This window comes from Lepidothrix coronata, unplaced genomic scaffold, assembly GCF_001604755.1.
Source record: "Lepidothrix coronata isolate B3197 unplaced genomic scaffold, Lepidothrix_coronata-1.0 Scaffold5, whole genome shotgun sequence".
Lineage (NCBI taxonomy): Eukaryota > Metazoa > Chordata > Aves > Passeriformes > Pipridae > Lepidothrix > Lepidothrix coronata.
In genome coordinates this window covers 4,720,510-4,746,122 of record NW_016690185.1, presented here as the reverse complement: position 1 = coordinate 4,746,122, position 25,613 = coordinate 4,720,510, and the positions used below count along the sequence as shown (strand labels likewise).

Below are 25,613 nucleotides of genomic sequence, written 5' to 3'. Positions count from 1 at the left end.
CACAACTCCCTTAGTAACATCTTAATTGATTTGTATCCCAGTGAACAATTACTCACATAAGTAATCTCCACAGACTTTAGTAGGGTTACTCCTGAAAGTAACAGCTCACCAAAGTTCAAAACGTATAGGTCTTTCCTTAAAACATTTACAGAGAAATTTAAATGATGCACTTCAAATTACCAGCCGTACTTACTAGTTCATGACTTTTCCCAATCACCTTTTCCAAATTACCTTTATCAATTCTAAAAACAGAGGGGTCACAAAATTTTTGAAAAAAAACAAGCTATGAGCAATACAATATCATAAACAATAAGAAATCCAAGAAAAGAAGAAGAAGAAGGAAAAACCTAACAAAACCCCCCCTTTTACAGAATCTAGGATGACTGCCCAAAATAGCTCCCCCCCACCCCTAAAAAACACACTTATACACACACAGGTAATTACTGCTTACTGATTTTTGGGGAGGAGCTTATGCCCAGCAGTCACCCAACGAAGGGGAAAACCATATAAATACTCAAGGGTGACACCTGAAATTATCAGCTTCTGCTCACTCACCAGTGGCAGAAGAACTCCTCAAAAGAGGAGGACTGACTGCTCTCTCTCACCACTCTGCATTGGAGCTCCACAGCATTTTGGTATGTTATGATTTCATTTCATTCTCTTTGGTTTTAAAGGTAACTTCTACAGGATACCTGCTTTCTGCCTAGGGAGGGAAGAGGATGCTATTTAAGGGCCAGTGACAGCATCCTCACTGCCACTAGGGCTAATTGGAAGGCTACAGATAAGACCCTGGTTTCAAGCAAGACATTGCGGGATTTTTGCCACTGCTGCTGAAGGACCCAGAACTTCATCCTTCATTTGCAATAGCATTAGACAGAGGCAGTAAAGTCATGGTAGAGTGTCTATGTATTGGCACTGAAAACTTTCTTCATTTCAGGAGTTTTTGATATATGCAACTCCTGGACTTACTTCTGGAGCTCTAATTTAAATAATCACTGTTTCTGCAGACAGTTGTCTTGAATAGACTGGCATTCATGTAAAATTATTCTTTTCCTAAGAGTGAGACTTGCCTGTAAGCTATCTATACAAGGGCTCTATCATTCAAAGTGATAGCAATACTGATTCCCTTTTTCTTAGAGGATTTTTCACAACTAGTGAGAGCAGATGGAAATAAGCACAAAATAATGTTAGTTTTAATACCAATATTTTTAAAAAAATCATTTATTCATGCACAAGAAACAGAACTGAACAGCTTTTCTTTACAACAAACTTTTTCTACCCTTTCTAACACAGCACAGATTTGGAAACATGCATTTACAAATATCTTTACTGCTGCTGTTTTGTCTGAACATTGTCCATGGTAGTGATGGATATTTTTCTGAGCGATATCAGAAACAATCCAGCATCAAGGGGCCACATTTTCTACCATTCAATGTAAAGAGTCAAGGTAAGTTTACTATTTTTTCATAATAAACTAACATAATCGTTCCTAGAGGTCAATACATGAACAAAAGCTCTTTGTTTATACTATTTGCATTCAACTTTCACTAACAGTTTAGGTTTATTAAAATAAGGTTATCACTGAAGAAAGAATTTGCAGTGACTCTGGAGTTGCCTCCTATTGACAAAGATGCACACCTAACAACTAAAGGCATATAGAGCAGAAACAAAATAACAGCTTCAGATATCATCTTCAGTAGTGAGAGTAACACAACATGATTGTGTACATAATTATATACAACAGGCTACTCATCTCCTAATTTCTTGATTCAACACTGAAGTTTCTAGCAACAAATTTGTCACCTACAATATTCAAGAACTTCTACATATTTAGTCATGTTATTACTATTTAAAACAGACCTTAAGTGTGAATTTAAGTTTATATATGATACACACGGGCAAATTAAAACCAGTTTGAAGCCTAGAAAGGCAAAATAAAATGATATATAGTTGTAAAAATGTGACATAAACATCTACATAATTTTTTTTCATGAGTGATTTAAGCTTATACTATAATTATCAGACTAATCTCATAGTAATATAACAATTCTAGCTTTATTATTAAAAAAAAAATCTCTTCGTTGCATAAGTCAGTCCTGTGGCAGGTTGCACGTAATACATTACTGCAATGCTATACATTGTACCATCTTATTTTTGGTTATCCTCTCTGTCCTTTTAAGTCAAATGGGTGGCTATACCTAGTGTTTGAAACTACTTGAGTTCTGTTTCATTTTTCCATGCTTAGGTCAAACTCTTTTTTAAAAACTTGAAATCAAAGCTTCTGATCAGTACTGTCTATTCAGAATTGTCATTACTAAAATTAAGAGAACTAAATCTTCCTTGTAAACATCCTGCTTTACCCTCTCCCCCGAGAACAGCATTATTTTCTTACAGACAGCATAGGCTATTAAGAATAGCTTTCATTTTTGCTGTATCCCATCTACTTTTAGTTGTAATAATCACACTTGGGCAGAAATGAGGAAACTGAATGAGGGACTTGGAAAATACCATTTGCAAATAAGCATCTCTTCATCAGAAAAAGGACACAGAACAAATCTGGAGAGCAGAACAGTTGCTGCTGAGGGTATTGCATTCACATCACCTTCTTTTAGTAGGTTATGTTTCAGAATAACTCCAGTCTAATCCTACGGACTGACTGCTCATGTGCAGCACACACTGAGTCCAAAGAGACTCTGGTCTCATACCAACCAGCTCCAGCCCCCATGGTCCAGGAATCTCTGCAGTAAGAACCAAGTGAAAGCAGCATGGCTGGGAAACTTACCCCCCAAAAGGTTCTTCTGAGCTGCACCAAAATACTGTCACAGTTTCATCCATTGCCTTCAGCACAAGGACTTTCTGGAATCCTAACAGCACTCCCAGATCAAATTTAGGTATATGTACATAAACAGCTACTCTGAGGACTTATTAACTAGAATTCTCACTGAGTTAGAAGCTGCATTTCCTCCCTCTCCCCTCATTAACTTTTTATAATGCTTTTCCATGACTTTATTCAGAATAATTTACATATTTATACTATCTTAAAGTGAAGTACAATATTTACTTGGTTATCCTCTATCATATTTCATTTACTTCTCCTCATAGAGAGCTTTTTTCCCCTCTATAAAAAACATTTGGAAAGGGGGAAACCAGCAACAAATTAAGGAAGAATCAGGGTAGACAGGAAATGGGGTGGAAGGGGAAATGAATTGTCCTGAACTAAGTTTTCACTTTATACACTAACATAGTGTAAATAATATGAGTCAAAATTCACATTTAGAATGAGAATGATTATATCAATATCTGAGAAGTGTACAGTGCTGTCCATTTAGGAAAGGTAATAAAGACTATATACTATAGCTCAAAAGCAGGAACAGCCTACAGATTTACAGATGTGGGAGTCCAGTCATTCAAAAGTTCTTGACAAATTTTCATTTGGTGAACAAACATCAAAATGGAGGACTGCTATTCTTGAGTATGGAAAACAAGCATCCTACATAGAGTTTTTAGAAGAATTCAAAGATGGAAGACGGTTAGAGATCATCATTACTAATCATGGAACTTAAATTTTAGTCTAGGCCCAAACTGGTGACTCAGGACAACATTTATTAGTTCATAAGATTTCTGTTGGCAACCAAAGCCTACTAAATCTTCATTTAATTTGATGAAATTTTTTTAACAGTTTTAAAAATCTTGTTCTTGACAGCTCTCCAGTCAGTCAGAATACACTTTCCTTTTCTTTAGGTATTTAGTGTTACCATTTTTTAAAATTACCAGAACATAATTTTTTAACCAGTAGTTCTTTGGCTTGAAATATTTGAAAAGTCCAAGCTGAAAATAATAGTTGAATTAGGTCTGACTATTCAGCAGTGTTTAAACAAGCCATTATTGCAGGTTATTTTAAAGTCTACATACTTAATTCAATACATTTATAGTGTTTGACTGCACTTACAGAATGTATAACAATTTTGCATCAAGGTATGTGCTGAGACATACAAAAGAGTAGCCAACCAACACTTCAATTTTCTTGGTAAAAATCCCATTTTATTAATGGGTTCAGCAGTCCTTTCCTCAGAGGAATTATCATTGTCTTTAGACAGCACAATTAAAATTACAATTTTAATCTAAAAGCAGTACAGATTTGAAACAATATAGCTCCTCATAGAAAACTTCTATAACAACATGAATGCTGACAAAGCCTTTATCATCTTATGGAAAAAAGGCAGTACCCACCCACTCTGTGAACCTAGGACTGATATAATTTCATACAAAATATGGTAAAATGCAAGAAAGAGATGCACTCTCAAGCTAAAGTCTGAAGCAATTAGCTACAAAAAAAGGCACCTTTTTTGCTTTCTGTGCGTAGGATTTTAACAGCTATCTTGCTTTTTATTGCCTTGAGAAGGATGACATATGAAGGTGTTCAAAATAAGGCGATATGCATTTGTGCTGATTTTATGCATCAGCAAAAAAAAAAGGCACTCTCTGCACTTTCTTGATAAGAACAATTTCCCTGCCGATGGAGGAAGAAGGCAACCTTGTAGATCCAATAACAAACCAAAATCAAATGTATTTCATATACGTACCACTAGTATTTTTTAAAATACAAGATGTACAAGAATAGTTTCCTCCTTCACCTCATTTTTGTTTCAAGACTAGTCACAAATTAGAAAATGCAATTTATTATCTAAGAGACAGCCAAACAGCCATTGCATAAACTTTCATATATGTGTGTATATATACACATATATAATATATATATACACACACATAAACTGCTCTTTTTGTGAGAGATTGAAAGGCAAATTATAGCTGATACAATTTTTGATCAATTATCAACCTTTTCTAAATAAGCATTAAACAGAATATGTTGCCATTATAAAAAACAGAATCCAGGCTCTTTTTGTATCCTTCAGTTTTTATTTTAAAATTACTTCTTAAATTAACATTCATCATATGTATGTCATTTTGTTCTATAATGCTGCCAGTTGCTGCAAACTACTAAAGCAGTCTTACAATATCCATATTAAAGTTGTATGTCATGTCCCACAAATCAACATCCTAATTCCAATGTGAAACTGCAGACTCATCCAAAACACGCAGAAAACTAAGCAGTGAGCTTGTTTGTTTATTTCTCTGTTTGTGACATTTGGTTAAGTGGCTCCACCTGCTGTTTTGATAACTAAGAAAATGAAGTATTATTAAAAAACAAACGAGTGCCAGAATTCTGACAGCAGTAAAAGAAATTATCAGTTGCGACATTGCCATTGTGTAAAATTTTTATGACAGACGTAAGTTTTTCAGACAGTATTTGAAAATACAACATTACATATTTACAAAAGAACTAGAATCATAGCCCACTTTTGGAAGTAGGGGGCAGAGAAGGACAAAAATCTCACTACTTAAATGTAGCACTAAGTAATTTCAGAAAAGCTGCTACACCTGCAACAGAAAGCTTTCCGTGGTTTCATTCATGATGACAAAAGTCTGGTGACCCGCTATACCTGTTCCCTGGTTGGTTTTTTTTTCCCTTACTTAATAGTTTGCATCTACTTGCACAGCATTTTTTAAGCTCTCTATTTACCCTGAATGTATTTAAGCTAAAAAATAAAAAAATAAAAAAAATTCTAGAGGCTTTGTAACTCACATTTCCAACAAATTGGCAGTCGTTACTTGTAAGAGCTCTGAAACACTTTTCCTCTGAATGTCAGGTTCTCAGTGACCAACACAGTTGGTTGAAAACTCAACTTCTACAAAGTTCAAGTTAACCTTTCACGCATTTCGCCACAGTGCTCCATGCCTGCAAATATGTTATAGATGTCCTGCTTGATCTGCTTTCCTCTCTCTCACAGGTGTGCAGGTAAGGGGGGAACAAGGACCCCCTGGTCCCCCAGGCCCTGTTGGACCAAGAGGACAACCAGGTCCTGCAGGAAAGCCAGGGTTTGGAAGTCCGGGTCCCCAAGGCCCCCCTGGTCCCCCAGGACCACCTGGATTCTCTGCAGTCGGAAAGCCAGGTGTGCCAGGTCTACCAGGAAAGCAAGGAGACAGAGGACTAAACGGTGAGAAAGGAGAACCTGGACCTGTTGGACTCCCAGGAGCAAGAGGACCACAAGGACCCCCTGGCACTCCCGGCCCCGCAGGACTGTCTGTTCCTGGCAAGCCAGGACCACAAGGCCCTCCAGGTGCTCAGGGGCCGAGGGGCCTCCCTGGTGAGAAGGGAGAGCCCGGTATCCCTGGTATAAACGGACAAAAGGGAGAAAATGGATTTGGCATTCCAGGCCGCCCAGGTAGCAGGGGTCTTCCTGGCCCACAGGGACCCCGGGGCCCCCCTGGTCCTACTGGAGTAGGGAAGCCTGGTGAAAATGGTCTTCCAGGTCAGCCAGGTCTGAAAGGTGACCGAGGTTTTCCAGGTGCACCCGGGGCGGCTGGTCTCCCTGGTCCCCAGGGTCTCCCAGGTGAACCTGGAGAAGCTGGCATTGGCAAGCCTGGGCCAATGGGACCACCAGGAGCAGCAGGCATCCCTGGAGCCAAGGGACATCCTGGACCTGCAGGCTTGCCTGGATCCCCAGGTCTTCCAGGTTTTGGAAAGCCAGGATTACCAGGGATGAAGGGACACAGAGGGCCTGAAGGTCCTCCTGGCCTTCCAGGACTTAAAGGAGACCAGGGCCCAGCTGGTGTGCCAGGAGAACCAGGGCCAGCTGGGCCACCAGGGAACATGGGCCCTCATGGACTCAAAGGTTTGCCCGGTGAGAATGGCCTCCCTGGGCCCAAAGGTGACATGGGCCCTGCAGGCCTCCCAGGATTCCCAGGGGCCAAGGGGGAACGAGGCTTACCAGGAGCAGAGGGAAAACCAGGATATCCAGGTGAGCAGGGTCTTGCTGGTCCTAAGGGACAGCCAGGTCTCCCAGGTCCAAAAGGTGACATTGGCCATGCCGGGCTACCTGGATTGCCTGGTCCAATGGGTCCACAAGGAGCCAAGGGAGTGCCAGGGATCAATGGAGAACCAGGCCCCAGAGGGCCTTCAGGAATACCTGGGATCAGAGGTCCCATTGGCCCCCCTGGTCTTCCAGGAACCCCTGGTGCTAAGGGTGAGCCAGGAGCACCAGGACTGCCAGGCCCAGCAGGTATTTCCACGAAAGGCTTAAGCGGACCCATGGGACCACCTGGACCCCCTGGGCCTAAAGGCAGCACTGGTGAGCCTGGCTTGCCAGGCCCCCCAGGGCCTCCCGGTCCCCCCGGCCAAGCTGTAATCCCACAGATGCCTGAAGGCTACGTTAAAGCAGGAGAGTCTCGGGAGCTATCAGGAATATCTTTCATAAAGGGAGGAGTGAACCAAGCTCTTACAGGGATGCCAGTGTCTGCTTTCAGTGTCATCCTCTCAAAAGCCTACCCTGCGGCAACAGTCCCCATCAAATTTGATAAAATCTTGTACAATAGGCAGCAACACTATGACCCCAGAACAGGAATCTTCACCTGCAGGACCCCTGGACTGTACTATTTCTCCTACCATGTACATGCAAAGGGAACAAACGTTTGGGTCGCACTCTACAAAAATGGTTCCCCCATCATGTACACCTATGATGAGTACAAGAAAGGATACCTTGACCAAGCTTCTGGCAGTGCTGTCATTGATCTCATGGAGAACGACCAAGTATGGCTCCAACTGCCCAATTCAGAATCCAATGGTCTCTACTCCTCTGACTATGTTCACTCTTCTTTCTCAGGTTTCCTGTTTGCTCATATCTAAAAACATACCACTTAGCCTGTCCTGACACACACTCCTTCAGACCATTGTAACTGGGTGCCGATTTGATTTATCATTAGCACTTTGTTGCAACTTCAATGTTGCAACAGTAATAGAGGAGGCAGTGAGGAGGTGGAGAGTGGTTCAAACCTGGTAGAATAATATTGTATGTTTTTAGACATTTGTCATAAAAATTTGTTTCAAATGATGATCAATTGTCTGACTAAATGCAACATTAAAATTTTATGAATTAATATAATGCACTAGCCTCTCTTTTTTCTTTTCTTTTAAAAGGAAAATCAGAATTTGTAACTATCACTTCTCATAACACATAAAGGATTCTAGATCATACTTCACTACACTTGAATTAACTGAAGGTATTTTATTCAAAGTAAATGGTCTCAAATACACTGCAGTCATCACAACAGCTGAATAATATACTTCAGGAACATTCTGTGGCCAGCTTCATCTTTAAGCTATCAAATGAGACTCAAGAATAACAACTCTAATACAGTGCACATCATGTCACAGTTTTCATTTAGTTACACTGTTCTTATTAATGAATAAGTACCTCGGGGAAAGGTAGATTTACAAATTATTACATATTACTGGAGATCTAAGACTTTCACAATACGAAAAAACAACCAGATTGAAACCCTGAAATCCACTTAGCTTTCTTTGATAAACATTGCTGCAACAAACTAGTTCAATATTTTTATATCTCCTAATATTCTGTAAAAATAGAATATTCAGAGTACTGTAAAATAACTCTCACAAAATCCAAATATTAAGAACATATCTTCACAAGCATGCAGACACATACAAAATCAAAGCAGATTTACCACTTCAAAATTGGAGATAATCCTTGCCCTGAATTTCCCTGAACTGTTAATTCCTTTAAAAAACAATAGTGTGGGGAATATATTTTACTTATTTGGTAAATTTATCAGACGATGGCAGTAATCAGTCAGCAGACATAACCATATTTACCATATCTACATACATTCATGTCTCATAAACATTAGACAGTTCATTAATGTGTTATGGTACTTCATAAAGAGTATATGGCATAAAGTAAGTTAGTTTATAAATTATGAAACCATTATAATTTGGTCGCACATTTCTTCCAATTACCAATTACCATTCATGTGCTTTAAAAGTATCATATACATCAAAACCTTATGAACTCTTAAAACTACTATAGTTAGCTTTGTTTTTTTTAAACAGAAGCTTTTAATCACCTGCACTAACAGTATGTAGGCCTGTGTTTAAAAATTTTGTGATATTACTATTTCTCCACGAAAGCAGAACTTAAAGCTTGTTATGTTGTGTACATTTGAAATCAGCAATTTCCTAAGTACTTGATAATATGCTGGGATTAATAAAAAAAGTTAAGATAACTTTTGCTTGATCCGTCATTAGCAAAGCTATGTAATGTTTTGGAAATTCTAAAAACCTACCAAAAAAGTAACTTGAAGAATTTTTTTTTCTCCTCTTATTAAGTGCTGCCGGATAAGGAAGACTGTGGTTTAGGCTATACTTTAGTAAAATAAATGCTTGAATAAAGAATGCAACATGACATCTACTTATTTTAGCAGTCAAGGGGGCGTAGGCAAGCAAATTAGTCCTACTTTTATAAACACTACACACAAATGTTTTTGTGGTAATAATACAAAGAACAGTATCACAGTTTATAAATTGCAACCATGCAACACTTTTCTTTCAAGCCAAAATAAAGCTCCAGACACTCGAGTCTGAATAGTCTATTCCCACTTTTCTAGCTTAATGTTTTAGGCCAAATATTAATTACAGATCTCTTAAGAATAATCTGTTTTTTGCACTAAAAATGTTTTCCTGTACAGTCACTCACATTAATTCAACAGCCCTTTCCAGTATTTTAACAGAGCATGTGTTACTGCCCATACATTCAACCAATGTGGAACTTTTGTTTCAGAAACAAATAGAGGGACGGGGTACAGCAGCTGGAAAATACGACTTAGTAGTTGTGAGGTTTCTGGTTAATTACTTTACATATGAAACATATGCCAATGAACATGTTTAAAATTGCTGGGAGATGTTTAGAGCTCATCATTACATTACTGTCCTGTGATTCCAATTGACTAACAGGTAACTGGGCCCAGACAATATTCTTAAAAGCACAGTTTACTAACCCTTATCATCCATCCACTTTAAATCAGGTTTTGTCCTTTAATATCTTTGTTCCTTGAACACATAGGATTTCAAATAAGTCTACAGTTTGGTACCATATGCCCGTTCTTTTTAAGTATTTTCATAATTGCTCAGATGTTGCGTCATTAAGATAGCAATTCTTAAAACTGAAAAGCTAGAGACTACACAGCAAATTGTGGCACAAGCAGAACTTATACTTTGATTTTAGATTTGTATTCTCAATTTAGAGGGTTCCTTGAGAAGGTCTGTAAGATCTCTTCTCTGTGGTGATCAGTGACAGGACCGGAGGGTATGGCCTGAAGTTGTGTTAGGGGAGGTTTAGGTTGAATATTAGAAAAGGGTTCTTTACCCAGAGGCTGTTTGGGCACTGGAACAAGCTCCCCAGGGAAGTGGTTACAGCACCAAGCCTCACAGTGTTCAAGAAGCATTTGGACAATTCTCTCAGGCACATGGTCTTGGGGATGGTCCTGTGCAGGGCCAGGAGTTGGACTCCATGATCCTTGTGGGTCCCTTCCAACATGGCAGATTCTGTGAAGACTTTTCAGTTTGAGTTTAATATTTTCTCCACATGAAGATCAGCAATCTACCTAAAGATAAAGCCCTTCCAGAAACCTCATCTCTTCTGGATCATGGGCAGTAGAGGAAAGAAAATCCAACATGAGATTAAAATGAAGACATAAGAGCCTGTAATAGTACAAAAATGACTTCCAAAGAAGTATTGAAATTCCTGAAGCCTTAAGTTGTCAAAAACATGAAGCAACCAAACAATCCCTTCTGTATTTAGCTGGAAAGCACAGCAAAGAAGTGCAATAAGTTTACTCGCTTCTTTGCTACAGTTTTCACAATTAAGACAAGCAATCACTGCTATATCAACATTAGGAATTACCAATGTTTTGCAGAATTTTTTGAGGATTCTTTCATTCTGGCCAGAAAGGCACCTTTGTTTTTTGTTTTCCATATTTGAAGTTGCATATAAAAGATAAAACACACATATCACAGACATCTAGATTCATTACCTTCTGCCAAGACCATAAATTTGTGATCAAAAATATGTGTATCCCATCAAGCCTTCTTATGCACAATTTATGAAGTCTGCTGCTATATCAGTCAAGATCTTTTTACTTCCCAAATGAAATAAATCTTATGAATGGATTGAAAATATTACAAATACATAATTTTAACTATATAACCACAGATGCTACAGTTTTCAGAAGTGTCAGGAAAATTATAGGGAAAGACAACTATGCAGGAGAGAAAAAGTAGCCTTTAAGATAAGAAATTTAAAAGAATCTGCTTTAAGAAGTTTTATGAGGCAACATTTGCCTAAAAGAAGCTATTGATTTTTCTGTCAAAAAAAATCATCAAATCTGAAATTTTTCAGGAGGAAATAATTCTACAGTACTTCAAGCTCTCATCAGTCCTCTGAAGAGCAAACTTTGTCTCCATAACATGTTGAGGACCTCAGTCCACATATCTTACTAGTACAAAACACATTGCCCCAAGACATTTCCTTTAAAACTGCTCTTTACTAATGTCTATGGAACATGCTCTAAATAAAACACATACAAGGTAACAGTAATCACCTTACAGTTGCAAAACATTCCAGTAATAAATTAAAGATTTATGAAACAGGTTCTCAAGTCAACTGGGATATCAATTGCAGAGGGCATTCTTGCAGGTATTACTAGGTAAGAAATGACCACACTGCAAATATGAATATCTGTGTTCATTGCTATCTGACATCACACTTTTCTGACAGTATTGTTCCATAGATTTTCTTTTTTTTTGAGCTATTTTTCAAAAAGGAATGTCTGAATAACACAAGATTATTTTGAAACCCTCTTAGTTTCCTTTTGCAAGCCTCAGCTCTTCACTTCTTTACAAGTAGAAGAGTGGGTTAATACACTTCATCAAGCTGAGTCAGCACAATCATGCCTATCTGAAAGAGCCATCCAAAAAAAATATCATAGGGCAATTATCTAAGGCAATTACCATAGCTAAGACAATGAAAAGCAAAATCTATCAAACACCTGATTATGATCAAAAAAATCATATGAAAAAGAGAAGGAACATAGAGAAACAAGGGCATACTGACAACAAATCAAAGTGAATTGCAAACACTTAGTGGATTTCAAAAAATAAAATGGTCAGTCGTTCTGCTCTGTCACTGACAATGGCACCACTAAGACGGCATTTCAAGCTGGGAACTTTGTGTCTCCTCAACTGACCACTTAGTAAGTTTGCTTTTGAAATTTTACCTTGACTAAGTGTTAATGAGCACCGCTTTTCTCCTAGGGGTTAAACCCTCTACAAAACATGGAGTTAAGTCAAAAGCCTGTGATTTTCAGGCCAGGCTCTGGGCTATAAAAGACAGTGGGGCTTCCTGGTATGTAGATCTTGGAGCTAGGTTTAGGCATTTCCTCAAGAAGTTATGTTAGGCATGCGATTGAGAAAAATAAAATCTCTGTTGCAGAAGCTTGTGATAGAAGATCAGTATGGTTATCCTCATTTCATAGAGAGGCCTGAAGCAAAAAAAGATGCTCCATGGGAATATCAGTGCTAAGTGATACAGGAAGAAATTATCTCTGGTTCTTCTAACTCCTTGTTCAGTGCTTTATCTACTGGTCCATGCTATTAAATGGAAAATAAAACCACTGTGAAGCCTTTCAAAGTGATGCATGACAGAGTGTATCACTTTCTTACATTACAATATTTGAATAGTGTATATAATCTGCATAGTTTCACTTCTTTATTGAGCTTTATCCAATAAAACTTGTGCCCATCAGTCACTATACTTTCCCATATTTTTAACACTCTTATGCATGTGCCTCTGACAGGAGCTAGAAAGGATTAGGTCATATCACACATCTGTTTGCAGATTCCAGGCTTACATATACAAATAGGTACCTTATAGGTAAATATAAGCATAAACACTCACATGTACGCACAGACACTTTCATATAAATAAAACAGAGCTGTTATTTGTATAATTTCAAAATTAAACTTTAACTTTTTTTGGATCTTGTTAGTTTCCAAAGAACGCTTTTAAAAATTATTCTTTTTGCCAAATGCTACATGATCCCCACCGTTTAAAACAAAGAGCTGTCATGATTTGAAAAAAGAATTAACAAAAATGCTAAAAAAATAATTAGAGCTGTTTACAGTTAGTTTCATATCAGCAGAAAACAAAGGACACATTTATTTCCTGTATGAATGAGATCCCAGGCAAATTCGTAACCACCGATGCCAGTCTATGCTTCAATGGAAACACAGTAACAACTAACAAAACACTTTAAGAATATCTTGCTGTCTTTTACAATATGCATCCTGAAATCAACTTCTATATTTGTTTGAAATATCTCTGAAATAATTTTGTCAATTACATTTAAAAGGAATACAGCAAGCAGAACATCTCAGGTGAGCAAAAAGTAAGTTTTAGGAACTAAAATTACATTCATGCCTAATAAATGTTGCATCAACCAAGGTAATTCTAATACTAGTTCAGAATTCAGAATTGAGCTTAATATAATTGTTTTACAAAAAAAATTGTTAAATATAATTTTAATTAACTGCGTGTACACTCAGTGGTTAGCCTTTATTATTGACTTAGTATTTTATATGCCTAACAGAAACTCTGAAGTTATGTCTGAAAGAAGGAAAATAATTTCTAGCTGATGGGTATCCAAGATGTTTTCCAATTCTAATTTATATTACAGTATTATAAGGTTGGCCTTAGATGGAGGAAGGCTATTACAAAAAAAAAAATGTTCTCTGCAACTGTTAGGAAATTTATAACAAAATAAAAATCTCACTATTAGGTGAATACTATGTGAGGAATTCTAGTCAAAACTAGAGTGCTACAGAAAAATCATAAAGTTCTAGTTAGTACTTGAATTTTCCTAATTTTCCCAATGCATTTCTAATTGTATTTCTGATTTTAGATATGATTAAAAGACCATAAAGGAACAGATTCAAAATACAGTGCAAGGATGTCCACATCACCATACTAATCATGATAAGAAACCATTTTTCCTCTAAATTGAGTTAAATAGCACATCACAAATGTTATTAAAGATGGCAAAACACTTTCAGTTAAATGAAATAGAAATAGTAATGATAAAGATGTTCTATTCCAGGAAAACATGTGTCTACTATACAACTATTTGTAAACTTGAAAAGTAAATGCTGTGTTGAGTAGCCCATAGCTTACTTGCAAATGTATTTGCTCTGGCAAGTGCATGTGATATTTTCAGCTATTACAGTGAGTCTTCAGCAAACCCACTTACCTTTAAAAGCTGATATTTTATAATTATGTTGGATAGCTGCCACCATGTCCTTCCAGAAGTCATATTTTTTCTGACCATCATGCTGTAAGTGTCAAAAGCAACCTAGTCATTATATCAAGTATCAGCTATTACAAGTATTCATACTGAAACAGTGACAGGAATGCCAATGAATAAACAAAATCACATGGAGTAAAATAGTCTTAAGACAGTAGGACATCAGGACTGTACTGGTAGTACCCAGCTTAACTTTGGGTAACTGCAGACAAGTTATCTCCCTATTAAGAGTTATAGTGGGGAGAGGAAGGGAAAAGGAGAAACAATTTGTAGTTGTGAGGAACTCTAAAACACTACAGCAAAGGGGGGCATTAGATAGAACAGCAGCTTACAAAATGAGCAATCCCACTGACATTTGGGAAAAAGAAGTGCCTATACTGAACTTAATTAGCCGGCTGACTTTGTCTACAGCCTGGCACTCGAATCACCTTCCATCCTCAGAAATGGCAAATCCCTTTGCTGTAATTTAGAGGTAATGCCCTTCTGCCAACAACCCCAGCCCAAACACCATATGAAATACTCATCCAGAAGCCCAGCTGAGCAGCACTTCATTGCATTGTACTCTGAAGACTGCCAAACCCCAGCTCTGGCAGAAGGACATGGAAAGGTGATCTATGCTTATGAACAGCCTCTCGCTGTTCCTAGAAAGCTTCCCAAGCAGAGCAGAGAGCCAGCTGCCCCTTCAGCACCTCACAAGGGAGAGGAAAAGCTTTTCAACCAGTTGAGCCCCACAGCACCATCAAACTCCACAAATTTTAAGAGAGATGAATTAAAAAGATGCAATTACGCAGCCATCCAGTGTTACAGAGGATTAGCTACGGAGTCTGTAAGAGGTGCTCAGAGTTACACAGTAGCCCAGCACCAGTGGTATCCTCTTTGAGTTTACACGTCATGAAAAGTTACTCTGCAGTGCCATTAGAGGATTTCCACACCTACATTAGTATAAATTTCAAAGCAACTGTTACCAGACTTCAGGGCACCGCTGCCCTCTCTGTATTGACCTCACTGATGCCTGAATAATGACCCATTTTGCAAGAATAAAGCATTTTCTAGAGAAGGAAACATTCAGAAACTGAAAAAACCCCAAACAACAACAAACCAACAAATAAACCCTTAACATCAACAAACAAACAAAAACATGTAGTTTATATACACTGAAGCAAACTTCCATTTCAGGCCTAATCTGCCATGGAGGCTTCCAGAGAAACAGTCTGTCCTTAATTTTACAACCAGCAAGTCACACAAACAAGGTCTTTCATGCACAACTAACAAGCACTAGGGCAGTCTGCTTATCATCCACCAGCTCTACAGGTCAAGACCAGGAAAGATACAGTGCTGTGGCTTTGAGACTTTTTTTAATCCATTCCTATAGAAAACTGCCACAGAAATACATTAAAGAACTAATAAAGAGAAAAGGTTTCATATGTCAGACTTCGGTTAGCTGCTAACCAAGGTTTATTATTCAAGGTTGTGTACAGGAGATACTGGGGATCATCTGTCTAGTGGCAATGGAACTAGCCTATCACTAACCTTAAGACAGACAGATTCAACTGTCTACTCCCCTCATAGTCTATGTGGCTGATTAACTCCTTAGTTTGGGGTTTTGTCTTTTTGCTTGCTTCTCTTAAAAAAATCAGTTCCTCAGAGTGCTGTTTTGAGGACAGATGGACAGTAGTTTAAAAGTGGGTTAGGGTTACTTCCTGGGTTAGGGTTACGGTCACTTCCTTCAAAATATTTGAACTCAGAGAAGACTAAAATAACTGTCAAACTAATTCCTTGCAAATCTTCAGTCGTTGCATACAAGACATAGAGGAAAACTGACTGATTTCCAAAAAGCAGAGTGAAAACTGTAAGCATGCCCATGTAGTCCACCATGATTTTGGTGTGATTACCAAATGTGATTTCACTAGTTGAACTATCAAGACAAAGCAATATTTTGTATAGCTTTTCAGTGTGAACATCAAAAACACCAAGAAGCTCCCCTGCTTTGTCTGGAAATACATAAGAGTTCTGACTCTGGACATAGCAAAAGCAGGTATATTTTAAACAGTGCAGGGCAGTCCAGCAACCAACTCATGTCAAAACCTATTCTGAATCCAAACTTAGTACTTCTCTCATCTGCTTCCAGTAGAAAGCTTGCCTGACCCTAGAATGTTGTCTGGAAAAGGTAAGGAAATAGCACTTACTAAACAGTGTCAGAGAACAGGAAACAGAAGACTCTGCTTTCTTTTAGAAATGTGGAAGAGAAAAATATGATGGTTTCGAACCCTTAGGATGCAGCATTTTGCAGGCATGAGTACTGGGCTGCAGAGGCTGACCACCTCCTGCCTTGCATTTTCTCATCCGGCTGATGCTAACCTTCCAGGAAATTACTGTAGCCCTCCTATTGAAACTGGGCCAACATCCAGTAAAATACACAAGAACTGCTAGCTAATAAAGAGAGTGCATGACCCACATCAGGTAGTTTTCTGGAGAAACGGCATAGGTTTAATTTTCTCTGGCTGAAGACTTCACTGGCCCTGGGTCAGTGCTCCAGCTTGTGAACTAGTAACTGGATGTGAACACACACACAAAGACCTACTTTCTCTCTCAATAAGTAGGTGAGTTGTGCTGATTCTAAACTAAATATAAAATAAATTCAATACAGGTGTTACAACTGAGACAGGTTTCTAAGCTGTGAACAGCTTAGAGAAGGAGGAACAGCTTAGAGGAAGGAGATTAATCAGGGAGAAAATTAAGAGTCTTATGGAGCATCTGTCCTCCATGCTTCTCTGGTAAGGTAGTTTTAGCTAACTCTTCATGCAGCACGCAGGCAGCAATCTACTCAGCAAGCTATTTTGGAGTAAAGGCTAAAGCATCAAATCAGTTAATATCCAAAGGGACCCCAGCTACTCATCTCATGGCTCTGACTTTCGTTCTGCACACAAAGTTTAGTATTGAAAATTTTCAGGGCTGCAGCACGTTGGTACCTTTAGCCAGAAGATTACATCAGTACTCTTTGTCACCAGTATAGTTACTGTATGAGAAGAACCCTCTCCTACCTCCAGCTGCAAGTTAAAGATTCAAACCTTCTTTTATCATCAAACTTCTAAGGCAGAATTTAGGACATTCTATCCAAAAACCATTGAAAGAGGTTCAAGTAATTGTACTTTCCACATTGAGAATTTAACTTATTGTTTAGCAGAGAAAAAAATAAAAAGACACTATCCAAGAGGTGTAATTACATCTGTGTACACAGACCAATATATTTAGGACAAAAACAAACTTAAAAATGATAGAAGGAAGTTTTCAACCTATTAACGACTTGCAAATTAGCAAATCATGTCATTCAGAAGACTTACATCATATTTAATTTGAGTACCATCAAGTATAATTAAAGGAGACTTTAAGAACTATATTCTGCATATCACTGGGCAAACTTGAGGAAACAGTATATTTCTACTAGTATCCTAGTTATTTGTGCCCTCTGGTGGAAGTACTTTTATTTTGAACATGCCATATAGCTCACAATTATCTTCAGAGACAACTTTAATACACTAAGTGCAACAAGAAAACTTCCATATGAGAAAAAAGCTAAAGACCTTGATGTCATTCAATATATTATTTGTATGCATTTAATAATGCATGCAAGAAGGTTGGTGGTAGAAGAAAAAGATAATGCACTACTTGATTTTTCAAACAATCCAGTTCTTACCTGATCTAAGCTGTCCACAACCCTTGCACACAAGAGAGCTCCTGGCAGGTCAAAATAATTATCATACAAATAATACTTGGCTGGAAAAAATAATTTAAAAATATACTTTTTAAAAATCATACGCTTTAATCACAAATAACAACTACATTCAAAATAACATAAGCTCTTATTTTGATTTTACTGGTAATGAGCATTATCTGTTTCCCAATCTTTTTTAGTCTTTATTACCACTTCTGGTTCTCAAAATTGGCAACTAAAAGTTGTTTACCTATATCAAGGCACTGAGATTTTAAAAATACATTTTAAGGTTCTAAAAGTTAAGATGAAAGAAAAGGGGAGAACCTTGAGTTTTAAGAGTCAGGACAGTATCACTCAACTCTTCTCAAATATCTGTTTCCCTAGCAGTGGAAACACAGACAAAGCATTTGAGAAGTTGTTTAAGAGACAATTGGACAGGTCTTACATATAGTGATGTCCTTTGAGCACAGATGCTGCAGACAGCACCTTAGCCCAAGGAAAGCCATGGTCACATTATTACATGAGTACCCAAAACAGAACGATATGAGGAGAGTGCAAATATCTCCCCAGATTAAGGTCACGTTCAACAACTCTCTCCTAGGAGTGAAATGACTTAACCAGCGATTTTTTTTTCATGATATTATCTGTGCTGTCTCTCAGGTATATTAAAGAACAAGCCAGAAAAATGAGGATTAACAGTCACAAGAGAGATCAAGCACATGCTTCAAGGAAAAAGAAAGGCACATTTCCCACATGACCAAAAGAAACCTTTCTCTTCCTCCCTATTGCAAAAGATTACCTGCAGGTTAGAATAAGCATATGAGCAAAATCTCAAGGTAAGTATCTCCTCTACATACACAAAAGGCAACTTATCAGAGCATTTTCTGTGTGTTACTCACAACTGCCAAGACCAAAGTAAAACAGAAAGGAAACACAGAGCAAGAACGCAGTCATAACCACAGTGCCCTCAAAGTGACTCCTATCTCAAAATTAATAAACTTCAACTGCAAGGGGAGAAATTTTGTTTCCAGACCCACTCTTTTCTTTGCACCTGCACCTATGCTTCCAGTAACAGCACTGATGTTAATATGTCAACAGTTAACAAAAATTTAATATTTGCCAAATGTGTCCTAAATAAGATAGGATATCAATCAGCAGGTGGTGAGCAATTGTATCGTGCATCACTTGTTTCCCCCTGAGCTCTGTTGCTCTCTCTCTCTCCTTATCATTACAATAATAATTATAATAATTAATATGCTAATAATACTAATAACATTTCATTTCAATTATTAAACTATTCTTATCTCAACCCACGAGGTTCATTGTTCTTTCTGATTCTCCTGCCCACTGGGCCTGGGCGGGGAGGGAGTGAGCGAGCAGCTATATGCTACTTAGTTGCTGGCTGGGGTTAAATCGTGATACTAGTAGTGTCAGTCTACTGCAACAAGGGACAATGTGCCCATGACTAGAACCAAATGCCTATACTGTCAGTTCATTTGTCTTATCATTGATGAAATAAATTTAAGGTGAACTCTAGAATTAGAAGTTGAAAATACACAAAAATCAAGTCTCTCCCAATACATTTACCTTTACGTTTATATTCCAGTAATTCTCAGCTCAAGTATTTTTACAATTTTGTGGTAACTACGAAGTATGATGCACTGAAGGGCCCAGAGCAATTTCAAAGAAGAGGACATGCTAAAGTATACCTACCTGTGCGTGAAACCATTCCACTGACTGTATTAAAATGCTTCCACTCCCTCCTTCCATATATTTCCAGGATCTCTTCGAATGTCATGCTCTTTGTACCATGGCTTGCCCTATTCGACGCATTAAGTTGTTCATTAAAAAAAAAAAAAAAAGAAAAAGAAAATGGTTGAAAACATCCAAATTACTACTTCTGCAAAGTAACACACTGCAACAGAATACTGCAGTGCATGCAAGTTGATCAAAACTGACTCTCTTTATAGCTCAGAAGTTTCCCAGGACCTAAGCTTTTACCATATACATTACAGTTTTTGATAAAAGCCTTACTACACAAAGGTTTGGTTGGCTGGGGGCACAGCTACTGTGCCTCACCTGCTAACACAATCACTCTGTATTGCTCGAATGTTTTCAATTGTGTGAGGACACTCACTATACTTGAGCTATCAATATACACTGCACAATAAAGCACAGTGCAGAAAGCCTATACATCATTCTGAAGCCCTGTAACATTCACAGAATGCAGGGCAGAACTATGGAAAAGTGCTAGTTTGAGCCCTGCAAGCAGCTCTTTAATACAGAAGTACAGACAAACCTTTTTAGGAATTAAAAATTAATGAGTTGGACCATCAAATTGGGCCCCATTTTGAAGCAAATGTAGACAATGCCAGGCAAAGTAATCCTGTATCACTCTTGACTTTAATGAGGTACGCACTTTAATCTTGAATTCTGTATTTAGTACTCCAAAATTCATGCTATTAAATGAATTTTGGGATACGCAGCAATGACTCAAAGGTATTTCTTTCTTCTTTTAATGAATTCTGCTTTTCCCTAGCATCTTCAAGCTCCTTCTCCCACATGCTATCAGAAAAAATAAAAAGTAGAGTCTGTCCTGCGTACTAAATTACACAGTTTTTCATTCTAGAACAAAATAAGGGAGAAATGGGGCTGGACTGATATCCTTTAGGTATATTTATTTTTCAGATTTTTGATTCAAAATATCAGTCTACTATGTTTAAAAACAAAAAAAAAAAAAAAAAGGAGTGAAAGAGGAGCGAAGGATGTACCAAAATGATGACTGAAAGCAAAATATAGCTTTAAAGAGGAAAACCCACAGAATTCTGAAAGTGAATGTGTCAGTTTCTGTGTTTAATTTATCTCAAGCTATTTAAATTATACATTGTAAGCTTGCAGAATTTTGAATGTATATGGTACAAAGATAATAGTGTTTCCATCATTAGCATTAGTCATTAGCACTGCCTCCAAGTCAGGTTACTCACAATCCAAAGAAAAACCTTACTCCAGATTTTAGTAGAACTGGACAAAGAGTACATTGGTAGCCACCAAAACAGTGAATTTACTTGCAAGATCAGTGTGCCCTCAGAGTCTCCGATGTTTTTTAAAAATGAGATAACAGGGAAACATTACAAAAAGACTGCATATGTAACATTAAGAGAAACTGAGCACTACATTACTAAAGATTATTTCAGCTTCTACATCTAATAAATGAATGCATGCTGAAATTAGTATTTTAAATATTTATAAAATTGAAGATTTTATAAATTTAGAAAAGGGATAAAATTTTGGCGTATTTAACAATACAATCTAACATACAATTTATGTTTAATAATATAGACCTTACTGTAAATATTACCTTAAAACTGTTCCATCTTCTGCAAGTTTCACAAAGTTTCCTTCTTCAATGTCCAACACCAAGCCTTTGCAACTAAGAATAATTTGATTTTAAGGAAGAAACTAACAGTTAATGGTTTCAGAGGAATGCCCTCATCTATCAGTGATGTGCAGTTACAGAAGCTATGGTGCTTCTGTAGCTATGATGCTACACAAAACCGTGGAAGTCACGACCTTTGAAATACTTTCATGTTTGAACAATGCTCTATATAAGCAAATACATATTATCACAATGAGGACTGGATTTTACTTACAAAGCAAAATTTTACTGAACAAATCCAATTCCACCGTTCAGTGACTATTCATATAGATTGGTTGGAGGATTAAGATTCAAACATACACAATTAAGTCACTTCTATTAAAGGAATTTTTTTTTGGTGGCAACTCCTCTAGCCATTATTACTGACTGATAACACCAGTTATTATGGAAAAGAGGGGTAGAACATTGCTGTAAATGAGGCAACTGAATAACCAAAGAACATATGAAGTAGAAGCATTGCCATGCTAGCCAGCACTAACAAGGGCAAGAGTTGACACACAGGAGAGACACTCAGCAAGAGTTTCTAATTTTCCCTAATCAATTTGTATCTCCCAAATAATTGAATCTACATTTACTTAGGTTGTTTGAAAAATTAGTTCAGAGTTCAATGGTTAGAATGCAAACGAATAAACAAGACTGAAAAAGTAATGACACCTTCATCCTCCGTTATAAGGCATCCAAAAGAAAGAATATATGACATGAAGGCAGCAAGCAAATCCCAACCTTTCATGAATGACACCTGGGCAAGTAGTACCGACACACAGCTACCAGCACTGTGGGCTTTTAGGTCCACATTAATGAGCCTCCTGCTTCAATAAGAGATCAAGCCCAAGACACCTAGATCTTAACAAAGGATGTCTTGCATCAGGCCTCAAAATGTGAGAAATTGCTTGTCTCATGGAAGTTGAAATCAATCTCATTGGAAACTGTCCAGTCAAATATTGTAAAAACCATTACACAAGAATACACACGTTATTTAATTAAAAAATCTCCGTTTTTCCTAAAAAAATCTAGTGATTACCTGGCTTTAAAGTCCCCACCGCCATGGCCTAGATAATAACCTATGAAAGTTTGAAGATCAAAGATTTGAATTCAAGGTCCTGCTCAGAGACTACTGAGTTCAGAGCAGGAGCGTGCATTTCAGTCTTTTGCATCACAGCTTTGTGCCTGACATGCCACCAAAGAGCTACCTACTCACGCATCACCTTTCCTTGGTTTCTCAGAAAGCTGTTGGGATTATTATGTATGCCTTAAACAAATGAAACCACATCTGTCAAGATAAAAATTACTAAATTCTGATGGTTACTGGATTTACCAGTTGAATAGTAGGTAGAAGACAAAGAAGCTACATAAAATAAGACAGGAAGTCAGACTAAACGGTTTGTGTCCAGAAAGCTAGAAGCACAGACAAAGTTCATGCTCAGTTCTCTCTTCAGAATATCACATTAGAAGTATCTCATGAAGAACAAGTATTTGAAACTGTAATTTTGGATTTATCAATTGGGTTTGACACTCCTAACAACAACTGCCTAGTAAGAGAAGCTGGTTTACAAGCTTTGTAGAAGTTATAGCATAAAGAAAGTTATGAAAAAAGTTTCTATTATCTTCAATGTACTCACCAGAAGTCTAAGCTGTCTGGAGCTAGAATCAGCAAGTCTTCGTCATAACCCTTCTCCGTTACCAGATACTGGGCAAAACTATCATATATTAGCTACAAATGAAAAAACACATGCATTAATTATATTGATTCAGTGAGATCAAATATACTGCTTCCTTGGAAAGTGACAAGATGCAAGTATTAGCGCCTCCTAAGTGAAATCAAACCCAGGGCCCTGGCCTACTGCCTCCACTGGGAAATAGTGCCTGAGGTTATTTCTGTCATGGCTGGAAAACACACAAGAGTTCTGGTGTACCGTGTCCAGCACAATTAAGTCTGCAACATTCTACCTTGTGGTCCCTGTGCTTCAAGACTTTTGGGAAAACAAGATGGTAAGTTCTTAAAGACTAGTCACTATTTCCCCCTCCTCAATCTTTTTTGTTTTTCAATTTTAAATGTCATGTTTACTGAGATTCAACAAGCAGCTTCCAAACTAATAAATATTTAACCTTAGGGGACATTTTAAAAGTATTTGAAGGAATATATTTTGAAGGAAACAGGCAGCGACTAAACAAACAGTCGTTACTTCTAAGTTCAGAAAGAACACTGTAAAGGCTTAGTATGATTGTCAGCAATTTATTAATGTACTGTGCTAGTAAAGCTGTACAAGAAAATCTAAGGAGATGCTGCCATGTCCTTAAAGACCATCCAAAAATAGTTATTGCTCCCTTTTTGTCATAGTTCTTTCATTAAAGCTGTTCCCTGACCTTTTTTCTTTAATTACAAAAGCTGCTCCTGGAATTAATGAGTAATGTCTGAGAAAGACAAATACGAAGAGCAGTGCTGAAAGAGTAAGAATTAACTACATCTTCAGCTGTGCCTGTCAGCCTTTTAAAGTATTTTTTAATTCTAAGAAATAAGAGGGCATGCAAAAGGCATGTGTCAGTCTGCTTCTGTGTCCTGTGAAAAAATGAAGACCGAATCAAGCCTAATAAATGTTTTTGGGTTTTTTTCTCTATTTTGTTCATTGGTTGGTTAGGGTTTTTAAAAACTCTTATAGTTATCAATAGTCTAATATTTGCCTTCATCAGACAACATTCTCACCAGCAAGAACGCGCTTGTGTAAGACGTGATGTGGTGTTGTGTGGCATAACAGAAAGAACATGGAAGGTAAGCCTAGAATTGTATAGTTTCCAGCTAGAAATAGGCTTATACATTTTCTTGCTTCTATTGAACCGTCTTTTGTAAGGAAGATGCCTTTTCATGGAATATCACTCAGACTTAAAGGAAGCAATGTACTTTTTCAACACAAGATACTCTGCACAATGCCTATTAATAAATGGGGCAGCTCATAAACATTTGTTTCTATACCAAATGCTGAAATATCTTGCCATTAGCATAGGAGCCCTATGCAGTGCAAAATGTACTGTAGGTGAATGGAGGCAAATTACCACGAGTGTACATTACACAAGATAGCTCCGGGGCAGAGTCCTGACATCAACAAAGAAGGACGAGCCAATGAAAGAGTACCAGGGAGTTTAAAAAAAAAAGTGCCAAGGGCGGGAAGGCAAAGCACATGACAACAGTTCCTCTCCGAAAAGCACAACAGAGCTAAGTCAGAGGTGCTGAGTTCCTCTAAGTTCCGCGTTTTATTATAAGCACCAGAAAGTTTGCAAAGATCGCCTGTTCAAAGTGCTGCGGACTCCTCACTCTGCAGCATCTCTGGATTTGGCGTGGGGGGTGGGGGGACTCTACCTTTATTCTCAGCGCCGCTACAGCTGGGAAAGCAGCACCTTTTTCAAGGAGGAAGATATGGCTGTCCTCTTCGCTCGGGCACAGGCCTGCTGAGGAAGGGCCCGGCGAGAGATGCACTTGTGTTTCTCTTATCGTCCTAGGTTTCTCCGTGGATATTTGAGACAGCCGGCCCAAGGCTCGCTGCCTCCGCCGCGGGGGTCCCGGCCCCACACCCCTGGGAACCAGCACTTTCCCTTTCGCTTGGGCATGCGGCGGGGAGTGGAGCGGGGTCCCTCTCCCGCGGTTCCCCCTGGCCGGCCCGTGCTGCCGGCCCGCACTCACCCGTGCGCTCTGCGGGAGGTGGTACCGGCAGAGCGTGTGGTCCAGGTCGAAGCCCACCACGTCGCAGTCAGCCAGGGAAAAGTGCTGCTGCATCGCCGAGCCGCCGCCGCCGCCGCGCCGCCGCAGGCGGGCGGAGGAGAAGAAGGAGGAGAAAGAGGAGGAAGGAGCTCAGGCGGCGCTTCCTGCGGCGCGGGCGGTGCGGGGCTGAGCGGAGCGGTGTCCGCAGAACAACCTCGCCCCGCCCCGGCGGGGCCGCCCTCACCTGCGGCACAGCCCGCCCGCGAACCCGGCGTTCGCGGAGGCGGGCGCAGGGCGGCCGGCCGGAGGCGTGCCCAAGCGCTCCGATTTGAAAAACACGTTTCCCGCCGAGGCTTTGTGTGCTGGGGAGCAGGCGTGGGAATGGAGGGCTTCCGCTCTTCTGACTTCAAGTGGCTGCCTCCCAAACGCGGGTCATCGAGAGAGCTTTTGCAAGGCGCAGGCGGAAAACAGGAGTCGGCCTTGGTCAGTGATTGGACGGCCAG

At 38.7% G+C, this 25,613-nt stretch overlaps 1 protein-coding gene across 3 annotated transcripts in view; it reads right to left on the bottom strand.

Moving 5' to 3' along the window:
* The window catches only part of NT5DC1 (5'-nucleotidase domain containing 1), a 135,650-nt gene extending 110,366 nt beyond the window's left edge, over window positions 1–25,284 (bottom strand). Inside the window, exons 1-6 of one of the 3 annotated variants that reach the window (XM_017828974.1) lie at window positions 25,093–25,284; window positions 23,039–23,130; window positions 21,342–21,413; window positions 19,697–19,803; window positions 17,966–18,045; window positions 14,218–14,299 (exon numbers count right to left, since the gene is read on the bottom strand). In XM_017828974.1, coding sequence (XP_017684463.1) covers window positions 14,218–14,299; window positions 17,966–18,045; window positions 19,697–19,803; window positions 21,342–21,413; window positions 23,039–23,130; window positions 25,093–25,185 — 526 coding nt within the window. In that variant the 5' untranslated portion in view covers window positions 25,186–25,284. Of the gene's footprint in view, window positions 1–6,830; window positions 7,755–14,217; window positions 14,300–17,965; window positions 18,046–19,696; window positions 19,804–21,341; window positions 21,414–23,038; window positions 23,131–25,092 lie in introns of those variants that run through there. The other 2 variants (XM_017828982.1, XM_017828990.1) reach the window with 2 other exon arrangements.
* Between the last annotated feature and the right edge of the window lie 329 nt (window positions 25,285–25,613).